At 42.4% G+C, this 13,317-nt stretch overlaps 2 protein-coding genes across 7 annotated transcripts in view; one reads left to right on the top strand and one right to left on the bottom strand.

Moving 5' to 3' along the window:
* The window catches only part of OXNAD1 (oxidoreductase NAD binding domain containing 1), a 54,919-nt gene extending 48,799 nt beyond the window's left edge, over positions 1 to 6,120 (bottom strand). For 4 of the 5 annotated variants that reach the window (XM_061193696.1, XM_061193698.1, XM_061193697.1 and 1 more), the window contains exon 1: positions 5,771 to 6,120. The gene's annotated coding sequence lies outside the window, so the exon portion shown is untranslated. The remainder of the gene's footprint in view (positions 1 to 5,770) is intronic. The other variant, XM_061193700.1, reaches the window with a different exon arrangement.
* A 255-nt stretch (positions 6,121 to 6,375) lies between these two features.
* On the top strand, positions 6,376 to 11,409 carry DPH3 (diphthamide biosynthesis 3). Of its 2 annotated transcripts, XM_061193691.1 has the most exons (3): positions 6,376 to 6,597; positions 7,110 to 7,184; positions 8,928 to 11,409. In XM_061193691.1, the coding sequence occupies exons 1-3, from the start codon at positions 6,490 to 6,492 to the stop codon at positions 8,991 to 8,993; spliced, it is 249 nt and encodes an 82-aa protein (XP_061049674.1). In that variant the 5' UTR covers positions 6,376 to 6,489; the 3' UTR covers positions 8,994 to 11,409. The 2 variants fall into 2 exon arrangements, with proteins under 2 accessions (XP_061049674.1, XP_061049675.1); XM_061193692.1 differs by lacking the exon at positions 7,110 to 7,184.
* Positions 11,410 to 13,317: the final 1,908 nt, after the last annotated feature.

Raw genomic sequence — 13,317 nt, 5'->3', positions numbered from 1 at the left:
CGACAACTGTGTTCAAGTTGGCAGATAAAGTGGCTGTATTCAAAGCCAAACTGGAATTATGGGGATGACAAGTGAACATTGGGAATTTTGACATGTTTCAAACATTAGCAAAGATTTTGAAAGAGACTGAGCCAGGGCCTTCTTTCTCCCAGCTAGTGCATGATCACCTATCTCAGCTTTCAAAAGAGTCTGAGCATTACTTCCCAACCACAAAAGACTCCCGAAACGGGAAGGTATGGATCCGTGACCCATTTGTGAATAAGCCAGGTGAATCGACTTCGTCCATGCTAGAAGAGAATCAACTGCTTGAGATCGCAAATGACGGCGGCCTTACAAGTACGTTTGAGTCAACTTCAAATCTGCATACATTCTGGATTAAAGTCAAGGCGGGATATTCTGAGATCGCCACAAAAGCATTAAAAAGCCTGCTTCCCTTTCCAACATGCTATCCTTGTGAAGCAGGGTTTTCTGCAGGGACAGCAACCAAAACGAGATCACGGAGTAGATGGACATAGCAACACACTTCGGGTGTCACTGTCTCCCATCACCCCCAGATGGGACCATCTAGCTGCAGGAAAACAAGCTCAGGGCTCCCACTGATTCTGCATTACCGTGAGTTGTATAATTATTTCATTATATATTACGATGTAATAATAATAGAAATAAAGTGCACAATAAATGTAATGCGCTTGAATCATCCCGAAACCATCCCCCCCACCCCACCCCACGCCACCCCGGTCTGTGGAAAAATTGTCGTCCACGAAACCGGTCCCTGGTGCCAAAAAGGTTGGGGCCGCTGTCCTAGAGTAATGGAAATAAAAACAAACAAATGGGACCTAATTAAACTTAAAAGCTTTTGCACAGCAGAGGAAACCATGAACAAAACGAAAAGACAACCTACAGAATGGGATAAAAAATTTGCAAACGATGCAACCATCAAGGGGTTAATCTCCAAAATATACAAACGGCTCATACAGCGCAATATCAAAAAATCAAACAACCCAATGACAGAATGGACAGAAGATCTAAATAGACATTTCTCCAAAGACATACAGATGGCCAAAGACACATGAAAAGATGCTCAGCATTGCTAATTATTCGAGAAATGCAAGTCAAAACTACAATGATGTATCACCTTACACTAGTCAGAATGGCCATTATCAAAAAGTCTACAAATAATAAATGCTGGAAAGGGTTTGGAGAAAAAGGAACCCTCCTACCCTGTTGGTGGGAATGTAAACTGGTGCAGCCTCTATGTAGAACAGTATGGAGGTTCCTTAAAAAACTAAAAATAAAGCTACCATATGATCCTACAATCCCACTCCTGGACATACATCCAGAGAAAACCATAATTCGAAAAGATACATGCACCCCAATGTTCACTGCAGCACTATTTACAATAGCCAAGACATGGAAGCAATTTAAATGGCCATTGACAGATAAATGGATAAAGATGTGGTATATATATACAATGGAATATTACTCAGCCATAAAAAAGAATGAAATAATGCCATTTGCAGCAACATGGATGGACCTAGAGATTTTCACACTAAGTGAAGTCAGACAAGGAAAGACAAATAACCACACGATACCACTTATATGTGGAATCCAAAATATGATACAAATGAACTTATCTATGAAACAGAAACAGACACACAGACATACAAAACGAACTTATGGTTACCAAAGGGGAAAGAAGGGGAGGAATACATGTTTGGGATTAACATATACACACTACTATATATAAAATAGATAACCAACAATGACCTACTGTATAGCACAGGGAACTATACTCAATATTTTGTAATAACCTATAAGGGAGGAAAATCTGAAGAACATATGTACTTATGTATGTATAACTGAATCGCTGTGCTATACACCTGAAACTAACCAACATTGCAAATCAACTATACTTCAATAAAACTTTTTTTTAAAAAACAAAGTCACATTCAAAAAATTAAAAGAAATACAAAAAAAAGAAAAAAACTACTCATATTTTGAAATTTATGTCCAATGGTTTTATATATTCAATGCATTAATTAACTATATAAAATTAACATATTAAGTAATTTTCAAAACCATACAAGAAAGAATATTCCATCAATATTTGTATCCTCATGGGCCTTATCTCACCAAAAAGTTATTTTATTTTTAAAACAGAGAAAAGTATCATAAATGCTAAATAAAACAGATATCCATTTAAGCAATGAACTGCAAGCAACAGATTAAGATTTAAAATGAATGATACTAGTTTCTGTTCAATAACTACATTCAAATTCTTTAACAATTACTGAGGCACCAGGCACTATTTTAGGTTGTGGAGACACAATAAACAACCAGACACAAGGCCTTTGCCATCATGAGGCTTTTATCACAATGTCTACAACAGATAATAATAAACAGATAATTAACAAGACACAGATTACAATGAGTGTGATAAAGGAAATAAGAGTGACGGGGTAGGTGGGAGAATATCAGGAAAGGTCTCTCTCAAGAGGCATCAGAGCTGAGACCCGAATGAGGGGGAAGAGGCAGCCAAGCAGGCATTAAGTGCAGAGTACTGGAGAGAGGCCCCATCACAGAAACAAGCCTGGTGCGGTAGAGAAAGCACAGCCAGTGTGACTGGAGAGCAGCGAGCCAAGGACAGTGACAGGAGATGAGGTCAAGCAGGGAGACACGTGCCAGGTCACAGCAGGCCACAGGAAGGGTGTGGACTTTCTTCTAAAGGCGATGGGCAACAACTGAAGGGTTTAAATAAACCAGGGGAGGGACGTGATCTAATTTACATTAAAGGATCACTCAGGCTGCCCTGTAAAGAACAGATCGCAGAGGGGCAAGAGGTGAAGCAGGAAGTTCAGTTAGAAGGCACCAGGCTAAGCGTAGATAGGATAAAACTCAGACAGAAGCAGATGAACATGGAATAGATTTTGGAATTAGAGCCCTATCACTTGTTGATAGACTGGATGAGGTGTGAGCAAGCAGAGAGAGAAAGAAAAACCAAGAATGCCTCAAAGAGCATGAATGCACTGAGATAAACGCACAGAGCTAGCACAGCACCTGCTGATTTATAATCCTAGGTGCCAGTGAGCAAGCACAGGGGATCCTGGCATTTGGTGAGGGGACCCGAGTGGAATACAAGTTATAACAGAGTGCTCGACTCACAATCAGCGGAACTGGGCTCAGATCTGAGACTCCTTTCTGCTTTCTGACCTTAGGCCAGTCACCTCTTCCCATTTATAAATGGGAATGACAACACTACCTCACTAGATTGCTGAAAGGAATAAATGTCCGGGGAAATACCTGGCAAGCAGGAATGTCACTAAAAATCAACCCAAATACGTTATCCCTGCCAAACAATCTAGAGAGGCAGTGGGTTGATAATGACAATAAACAACTCCCTAGCCTGATCTACAACAGCACTCATAAAAAACAGCTGCTATGACATAAGTATGATCTAGTTCTAAATTCAATCTCACGCTAAGAATTTTGGTCACTGTTATTTTCCAAATTAGCAGTGTTACAATTAAAAAAAATTATTTTTAAACCATAAATTTGTGATCTCAAATGACTGTATAGCAACTAGTAAACTTGCTTTTGTCACGCTCTCAGAGTCCAAAGATGTCTCATTATATTATAAAATGTCTATTCCCTTTTAGGAAAAAATGTAAAGTTTAGTAGTCATTGTGATGTTTTATTAAAAAATGCTGGGTGGCGTAAAATAATGCCTCACAGGATTGGCTACAGTTTTACTTTCCTCAGCACAGGATGAACTCAAACTGGCAGAACGATATCGGGAACCACCTCTGGCCAGACAAGGGATATGGCAACAGACGGCAGGCAGAAAGTGGTATGGAAGGCCAAGGAGACCCCCAGATCTAGGCCTCAAGGGAACCAGCACTGCTCTAGCAGAAAATCTCAGCAGTCTACAGAGTGCCAGGGCTGTTTGTTTAATCTAGCTCTGCTTCAAGCACATCATATCACAGATGGCACTGAAGGTAATTAAGAGCCTAGTTTCTGGGGTCAGACAGGTCTGAGTGATCACCATAGCTTAATGTCACTTACCAGCTTTGCCCCTTTTGGTTAGTTCCTAAACCTAAGCCCCTAAAGCTCAGGTTTCCCAATGTTGAAGATGGGATTAATGATACCTATACCTCATTGGGCTGTTTCAATGACATGATGCATGTAAACCATTTGGTACAGGGCCTGGCACACAGTGTCAATTACTATTAATAAGTGGTTCGTTCATTTTTCTTTTTCCATTTGAGGTAATACATACTCAAAGAAAAGTTGGAAAATTACAAGGAAATTATAAAGAAAAATTACCCAACGACTCCTGAAACTTTTAGGATTACAAACCTCAGATTTCAAGATTCCCCAGCAAATTGTTTTTGATAGATCCAAACTGTTTTCTAAAAGGTCTACCAATTTATAGTTCCATGAACCAAATATGACTGCACCCATTTCTGTACATTCAAAAATGGCTCACCTTTATTTCGTAGGTACTTATGCTCAGAAGCACTGAAGAACTAAAGAAAGTTCCCAACCTCAAAATGATCACTGGGACTACAGAATAAACACTGGAGACTCTCTGTCCTCCTGTCTCCAAGAGGCTCCCTGGGAAGTATCCGTGTCTGCAAAGATTCAGGGAGCAGCCTTTGAGCTATGTGGGCTCTGAGCTATGTGGGCTTTCTCCTTTGCTCAGAGCAGAACCATCCCAGTTAACCCTCAACAAGTTTAGCAAATGTTTCCTAACTCCTGCGTAGATCTCCAATTAGGCAAAACAGAATGTTGGTGAAGCCTCTGAAATAATCTTCTACAAATCCCTTTAACATAACTTCTAAATTTTCTCCCAAAGACTCCTCTGCCTTTAGGTTTTCAAGCTTTAAAAGGGCTAAACCAGGTGGAACTTCAGCGTGCAAAAAATTGGTAACTTCATGCAAACGTCGGAGCACGTGTACATAAATAAACATAAGGATGTGTACATGTGTATATTATGCATATGTATTATATAAATATAAACTGAATATCGTATATGTGATTGCTGAACCAAGTAAAACTCATAATTTCCACGCAAAAGTAGAATGTTGGATCTGAAAGGAATCTTGTAAATTATCTCTAATCCAACCCTCTTTTAGTCAAAAGAGGAAATAAGGCCCAAAGAATGTAAATGTCCAGCCCCCAGAGTTAGTTCCCAACGGTCATCTTCTGAGCTCAGATCTGCTTCTAAATAGTGGTTTTCTCACTGCATTCCTTCTCTACCAAGATTTGAATAAGTGCCTAGGAATGGAGAAATACTCCCATGAAACCCCGTTTTACCAAGGCAGGAACTAGTGCTGCTTTCGAGACAAATCACGTTTTATTTGCATTTCCCATTAAGGTATACAAAGGCCTCATGGTAGTAACTCTGCATGCTGATGCCATTTCTTTTACAAAGAAGAAACTGTGGTTCACGCAAGTTAAGTAATTTGTTCATAGGCTTGGGGACAGACAGGCTCTTCATTTCCTAGTTGTGTGATTTTGGTCAAGATACCTGACTCTCTGTATCTCAGTTTAAAGATTAATAATATGGAATAACATCTAAAGTCCCAGGGTTGATGGAAGAATTATACTTAGCGAAACACCTGATTGTAGTCATATAATATTATCAATACATGCTTGGCAAACACAGGACTAGAACTCAACCTGCGTAACAGATCTTGCTTGGTCCTTTCGACAACACAATTTAGGGCATTTGAAGACAATCTAGGGTGAGGAAGAGGCGGGGATGTACCTGAACAGCCGAGTGCAGCCAGAACTACAAGCTACGCGTCGCCCAGAGCTCACGGTCACTCGGTGAAATCACTATTCCAAGGGAGCTTTTCGTCAGTCACCGGGGAGGCAGGGAGGGACGTTCCGGAGTCTGAGCAGTTCCCGCCGCCGCCGCCTCAGACTCACAAAGCGCGCCCGCTTTTCCGCAGCGTCGCCGAGGGGCAGGGTCGACGCTACCTAGGCCGGCCGCCGCCCGCTGCGGGGTCTAGTTAAGGCCTCTCTAAGGCCCGCGGACGTGAGGCAGGTAACAACCCTCTCAGCAAGCTACCTCCAGGCCGCCGCCGCCTCTGGGACTCAGCTCGCAGAGTAGGGACAAGCTCCGCCCCCGGCGCCGGAGAGCTTCCGGTGTTCCCCCACGTGACGCAGCAGCCGCGCGAGCGAACCCCACATATTATTGGTCGCTGCCGTCCGATGGGCGGGGCGGGGCGCGACCTCGCAGAGCAGCCACCGCCGTCCGCCCGTGTCTCCTCCCCCTAGCTCCGCCATCTCCATGGAGACCGCTACCCGGTCACCCATTTGGCCTGAAACCCTGAGTTGCGTCAATGTCGCTGAGCCGGAAGCGGTCATTCCTGCGCCGGTGCACGGCTACGACGCCCGGCTGGGCCGGCGCCCTAGAAGTTGGACCGGCCCGGGCCTGGGTCGGACGGCGGAGGTGACAGACCTCTGCTGGCCCCAGTAACGATGGCGGTGTTTCACGACGAGGTGGAGATCGAGGACTTCCAATATGACGAGGACTCGGAGACGTACTTCTACCCCTGCCCGTGTGGAGATAACTTCTGTATCACCAAGGTAACTGGGGGTCCCGCCCGGCGACTCCTCGGAGCAGGCGCGCTTTCGCTCTGCCGAGTTCCTGCCGCCGATCCACACGGCTCACAGTTATCCACGCCCTTTTTTATCCGTTTCTGAATTCCTCCAAAGTTGATACTCTGCGCTGTCGGCGGGCACTTAGTTCTGGCCCTTAGTCGGGCCGGAGCGGGGAGGAGAGGGTGTGGATGGCGCCATCCTCCCCAACTTAAGCTTCCACTTCCTGGGATACTCCTTTGGAGGAAGGTATGTGTTTTTGTCTTCCCGGGGTTTTTGAGACGACTGAACCTTGACTCACCCTCCTGGGTGTTTATCCCAAGTGACGCTTCCAGGGAAGAGTGGGGCTGGCATTTCTCTTGGAAGATGCTTTTGGTCCTCACATGCCTTGTGGGGAGGCCAGCCTCAAAGGAGCTTGCCCACAGAGGTGGGAGGGTTTGGGAGAAGGAGATCGCCAAGAGAAGACTATGCTGACCATGCGGTGATCGATTTTGTTACAGGAAGATTTGGAGAATGGGGAAGACGTGGCAACGTGCCCTAGCTGCTCTCTCATTATAAAAGTGATTTATGACAAAGTAAGGAGTCAAATTTTAAAAGGTGGGGGGAGGGTTGCAGGGACCTAGAGTAGTCTGCCTGTTACAGGTACGTGCAGAATGTTTTCTAATCTTGTGTTAGGTAAATGCTATGTTTTTTAAAACAAATTTTAAAAACCATTAATAAGCAGCTGTATAGTAAATTAAAATTTTAAAAGCTCAAATTGATTAACTCTTTTAGCTTTGGAGAAGGCAATAAAGAAAACTGTTCTGTATCTAGTGACTATTATGATTACTTATTAAATAGAGGAAAATAATTATAAAGATTATTTAATTGACAGTCTTTATTCCTCCCTTATTTAATAAGTAATTAAAATTGTTTAGAGTTCTTGGACTTATTTTGAGGGAACATTTGTATAGTATCTCTTACCTGGCTTATACATTGAACTCTGCATTATCTTGTTTGAGATGTAAGTCATAGTTGCAATTTTACAATTTTCATTTTAGTCTTTAGTTGTCCTGCTGTTTTCACCCAAGGATATTGACAATAGAAAACAAAATAAATGCCCACCTCCACCCCAACTTTTGGTCAGTACTTTGAATGGAGTCTTAACATCATAAGTAAGAAGCTTAACATTCTTTTTTCTGGGTTTTGCTTTTTGTTTTTGTTGTTGTTGTTTTTGAGATATAATTGTCATATAACAGAGCTTAACATTCTTAAGGATGAACTCTAAAATGAGTATAGGCAAGGTGGGGGAACAAGGCACTTAGCCTCATGACATAAGCAGGCTATAATTTAGACTACACTTAAGAGGTTTACTGATTTATTCTTGCATTTAAATGTGTTCTGGAACAAAAAGAAAACCGGGTAAGGGTGAGCAGGAGTGATGGTATGAGAAGAGATTGCAATTTTAAATCGGGTGATCACGTACTGTAGGCTGTTTAGTAGCATCCCTGACCTCTACCCATTAGATGGCAGTAGCACCCCGCAGTATGTCAACCCAGAATGTCTCCACACATTGCCAAATATCCCCAGAGACAAAAGCAATGCCTCCTCCCCGCTACCCCTTGAGAACCTTGTGTTAGAGCAAGAAGGCACAGGGCCATTTTAAAGAATATGGAGCATCGTGTTGGTGGTGGACCATAAACTCCAAAGAACACAGTGGGAGGCTTCCAGGTGCTGGGCAGGAGTCAGAGATCGATAGGGATAGAATACAGACTGATCCTTATGGGGATCAGACTGCAGGAGATGAGGGGTAACCTGGGAGGCAGAGGTTTCCTGGGCTGGCTGGCGTAAGCCAGGCTAAATCATCAGAGGTTGAACTGCATTTACAAAATAGCTAATTTGCAGATTATCTATGTTGGGAAACATAAAGAGCTATCCCTTTAGTTGAAAAAAGTAATTACTTTGAAGAGGGCAAGTATTTGAGTGACCAAATATTGAAGTGGAGAAGTAGTAGTGCAAATAGTAATTAATACAGAAACTTAAAAGGTGCGACGTCTGTTTTATAAATGTGATTTCTGAGAAGTGGGTGCTCTGTAGTGATGAGGGACATGTTTGTTTATAAGGTGCATTAAATATGAATTCAGGACTAAAAACTGATACACTTTTAAGATTATGATTCTGGTGCTGGCATTGACTCATTGAACAAGAATGAAGTGATAGAGCAAAGGAAAAACTTAGATTAACAGAGCTGGATTGATTCTGTAACAAAATGAGTTTACCATTGATGCATCTGTGACACAGACACTCCGTGCTTAATATAATTTCTTGTTCTGTCTTAGGATCAGTTTATGTGTGGAGAGACAGTCTCGGCCCCTTCCACCAACAAAGAGCTAGTTAAATGCTGAAGAAGACTTTAGGATTCCAAAGCCTGAACTTTGGGGAATGAGCCAAATTAGAAAAATCAAATGCAAAGTCACTGGCTTCTTCATGGGGACAGTCATTTTGTAGTTTGCTGTTCCATAGAGTGTGGATTCTTTCCATCGGCTGCCAAGTTCATCTCCAGTTGAAGAAACAAGTCCACCACATGACATACCCGGATTTTGTGCCTAGAACTTTGAATTGGATGGGCTCTTAATTTTCCATCCGAACTTAAAAGAAGATAATTTCAAATCAGTGCTTTCTTTCGCTCCGTTTTGTTATTTTTATATCTTACACCTAATTACTTCATTATCTGACAACAGCTTCATCTACCTCAAAGTCATTAGGATTCTTTAATTTAAAAAAAGATTTTATTATTTAGTTGGTTATTAAGATTATTAAAATCAGCCCTTTCTTTGTAGTTTGACATCAGCTCTGCTGTTCTAAACTGAAGGAAATCAGTTGCCTTTAGTCGGTCGGGACTGTACCTTCAGTTGGCCAGGCCAGTTTTCAAGAGCTGGCCATGAGTCAGATGTCTGTGTCTGTTAAGCATGTCATTTCCATTATACTTCATACACTGGGTTCTGGTCATGGTGTTAAAGAGAAAATATACTGAGCTCACAATTTTTCCAGAGTTAAAAATTAGTGAGTTAAGAAGAAAAGTCAAAAAGTGAAATGGTCAAAGAATATGGAATTTCCTTATCAATATTCTGCATGTTCCTTGAAAGTCAGGACAAGATAAAAAGAAAAACAGCCAAAGAAAGTGAAATTGGTAGCAGAAGGAGAGGAGAAAAATATGCCTACTTTTAGTAAATTAACTGCTCGAGTGGTTTTGTGAGAACAGAGCAAGTAACATTTCTGTATCTGGGTTCTTGTGTGTGTATTTGTTTTTAGATAAGGCTAACAAAATTTCACTCTAGGTAGGGGTTAATGTCAAGTCTTCATGGCTAGCGGCCCTGCTTTCAGCATTAACACCAAATCGAGTTACTAGTCCTAAAAGGTAAAGCTTCGACAGCAACTCTTGTATTTGCTGAGGAGGAACTTAAAAACGAGATGCCTGTTCCAATTAGATATGCCCCTGAGGGCACATCTAATAAGCCTCTGTAAGCTGCAGCCACATCAGACATTCACTCTTGCCCTGGAGAAAAACATACAAAGATAGGCTATCGGTCTTCCTTTGCTACAGCCCTGAGAACAGCAAGAAATAGAACCACTTGCACGGAAATTCCAAAATTCCCTTTATACTCACACCTCTGCTGTGTGTCCATAAAGTTAAACTCACCTATGTCTGGTGGGTTGCTCTGTAAATGGCTTCTGCAATTAGAGAGAAAAATAGCTTGCCAGGATGTGAGCATTTCATTACTAACTGATAAATGTGCAGCACACTCATTGGGGGTTTAAATTAAAACAGGCCAGTGGCCTTTTTTCCCCTGCCAACAGCATGGCTATGTGAAGCCGTTAGGCTGAGACGTAAATCACCAAAAACTGTATGCCAGAACTGCTTGGTACATTATGTGAAGCATACGGCACATTGATGTGTTGAGAAATCTCATCACTATTTGGTACACTGACACCCCAGAAGTAATCCACAGTTGCTTTGGAACGAGGGACGGCTCAGGTGAACAGAGCAGGGTGTGTGCTGACTGGTGGGGATGAGCTACAGAGAGAAACGAACTGTCCCTTACTCAGATCTGATGGTTTTGTAGATACCGATAACTGATGATGAATTTCAAACAAGAACAGACATCCCTGATGTCACTTCTACTGTGAGCGTAGAAGAGCAGGAAGAAAAGTTGCCCAAGCCCAAACGTCCCAGGAGAAAAGCCAACGGCACTGGCGATCGGTGATAATCTGATAACGGGAATGATTTCATTTCCAAAGCAGCTGAGTTGCTAAATCTGTTAACCGCAAAAGAACACATCAGGATTTAATCCTATGTTAAGCAGAAAGTAAAACCAGGGTCTTGCAGATATGACTCGAGTTCGGTGTGGTGTATATGCCTTGTTTAGCTTCACAGACATTTCAGAGCCCCTCTGAGGACTGAGTTGTAATCCAGGCTCTGTCTATCTTGCCAGCTTTGTAATCTTTGGCAAGGCCAGTGGATTCCTCATCCGTACAATTAGGAGACTGGATCAGGGTATTTCTAAACTCAGTACTATAATTTCAGCCTTCATAGTTTGCAGGAGCTGGAATGGTAATTGAAACCTTTTTAAACTAAACACGATCTGAAGATGAATTACAGAGAAAGACACTCCATTCTTCAGTAACTCCATGTCAAAGGATTCTGCATATACTTTAGTGTACACAGTCAGAAACCTTTTTATTGGAAAGCACCCAACATTTTCGATAACTATGTATTAATTTATTACCAGAATAAATTGTATTGGCATGCTAAATAAAGCCAGATTATTTACATCCATTTGTTTTCATGTAGTTTTTCTTCCCCTAAATACCAACATTATGTATTAAAAGGTTATAATGTGATTTTTATATGAGGTAGAAATCTTTAACCCGCTTTAGAACTTTGTAAGGTTTCTGTTATGGACAGTACAGTTTTTAAGTAGGAAAGAAATTGCCACTGTTTCTACAGTTTGACCACATGGGTTTCAGTTCTGGATTTTTATTGTTATTTGGAAAAAATAGCTTTGAATTAAGCGGCAGAAAGGCAGATATAGTTGACTGTAAGTAATTCAGTTTATTGCTGGGAAGGAAGGCTGATATTTAAGACTGATGATCAGTTCTTACAGTGGTTTGAGAGCCCAGCTCTAGTTAGGGCACAGTTTGAATCTCCGTTCTTCCACTGTGACCTTGGACAAGTTTCTTTTAGTATCTCTATGTCCTGGTCTGTGAAATGTAGACCATAATAGTACCTTTTCCCCAGGGTTGCTCTGTGGATTCATTCATTCAGCAAGGGTCTGTGGAGTGCTTGCCGCACGGTGGGCACTAAGTGAGGAAGACAGGTAGGTTTCTGCCATCGCCGAGCTTCCTTGCAACTAGAAGAGAGGAAATAAGAGAACAAGCTGTGTTTAGGACCCAGGAGGAAACAAACCACGTGATGTGATAACAGGTGCCTTTCTAAAGAGATGAAAGGCTTCTCAGGTCCGGCACCTTTTTTGTTGTTGTTAAATTTATTTGTTTATTTATTTATTATTTTTAGCTGTGTTGGGTCTTCCTTTCTGTGCGAGGGCTTTCTCTAGTTGCGGCAAGTGGGGGCCACTCTTCATCGCGGTGCGTGGGCCTCTCACCATCGCGGCCTCTCTTGTTGCGGAGCACAGGCTCCAGACGCGCAGGCTCAGTAGTTGTGGCTCACGGGCCCAGTTGCTCCGCGGCATGTGGGATCGTCCCAGACCAGAGTTCGAACCCGTGTCCCCTGCATTGGCAGGCAGATTCTCAACCACTGCACCACCAGGGAAGCCCCTGGCACCTTTTCTGACACCTGAAGGATGAGAATGAAGCAGCCTTGTGAAAATGATTACATTAGCTAATGACTAAAACATTTAGCACAATGCCTGTCATATGTGCAAAAACAAAAAGTTACCTACTCTAATACCGAAAGGAATTCATTGTTTTGAGCATTGACAGTATTATTAGAATAAACACGAAAAGTGCAAAGTATTGGACACCCTTCCCCCACACTTACTGAATCTCTCTGGGCTTGGGTTTTGACAAGCCCTCCAGGTGGTTCTGATGCAACTAACGTTTGAGAAGCACTGGTTGAGCACCGGCGTTCGAACTCGGCAGTGCACTAGAACCACCTGAGGAGCTTTTAAAAACCGTGCTGCCCGAGAGAGGCTGATTTATTTGGTCTAGGTGCAGCTTGAACGTCAGGATTAGTACAGTCTCCCTTGTGATTCTAACGTGCAGACCAAGCTGAGAACCACTAGACTCAGCTGGAAAAGAAAATTCGTAATCACAAAGTAAGAAGGATCCAGTTTTTTCAATGGTCACACCTTGTTTGCACGTGAAACAGGAGTGGGCTCAGTCGGCCACTTGCTTTGTGTCCAGGCATACAATCAGCCTTAACAAGTGACCGCAGAGCCCAAGCTGGGCTAATGACCTCAGTGGGAGAGCCCCAATCTGGGTAGCCCCCTAGCTGCGCCCCCCGCTTAAACAATCACATTTTCCCAGAACACACTCTGGCTGCTAATTACACACCTTACAGAAGTGACAGCTTCTGCATGTGTAAGTAATTAGGATTGCTTTAACTCCATTCCCTACTTCCTACAAAGCAAATTGCTCATGATTACATACTACATTGGGAAACCATTTTACAAATTATTCCTTCTTAAGAATTTAAAACAAAGGACACAT

Source organism: Eubalaena glacialis, chromosome 6 (assembly GCF_028564815.1).
Source record: "Eubalaena glacialis isolate mEubGla1 chromosome 6, mEubGla1.1.hap2.+ XY, whole genome shotgun sequence".
Taxonomy (NCBI): Eukaryota; Metazoa; Chordata; class Mammalia; order Artiodactyla; family Balaenidae; genus Eubalaena; species Eubalaena glacialis.
The sequence above is the reverse complement of the archived record's forward strand: the minus strand, read 5'-3'. Positions and strand labels throughout refer to the sequence as shown.

Excerpts from the sequence above, each read along its gene's own strand:
- DPH3 (XM_061193691.1), top strand. The coding sequence starts at position 6,490 with ATGGCGGTGTTTCACGACGAGGTGGAGATCGAGGACTTCCAATATGAC. Across the intron at positions 6,598-7,109 it reads ATAACTTCTGTATCACCAAG|GAAGATTTGGAGAATGGGGA; the intron begins GTAACTGGGGGT and ends ATTTTGTTACAG. Across the intron at positions 7,185-8,927 it reads TAAAAGTGATTTATGACAAA|GATCAGTTTATGTGTGGAGA; the intron begins GTAAGGAGTCAA and ends GTTCTGTCTTAG.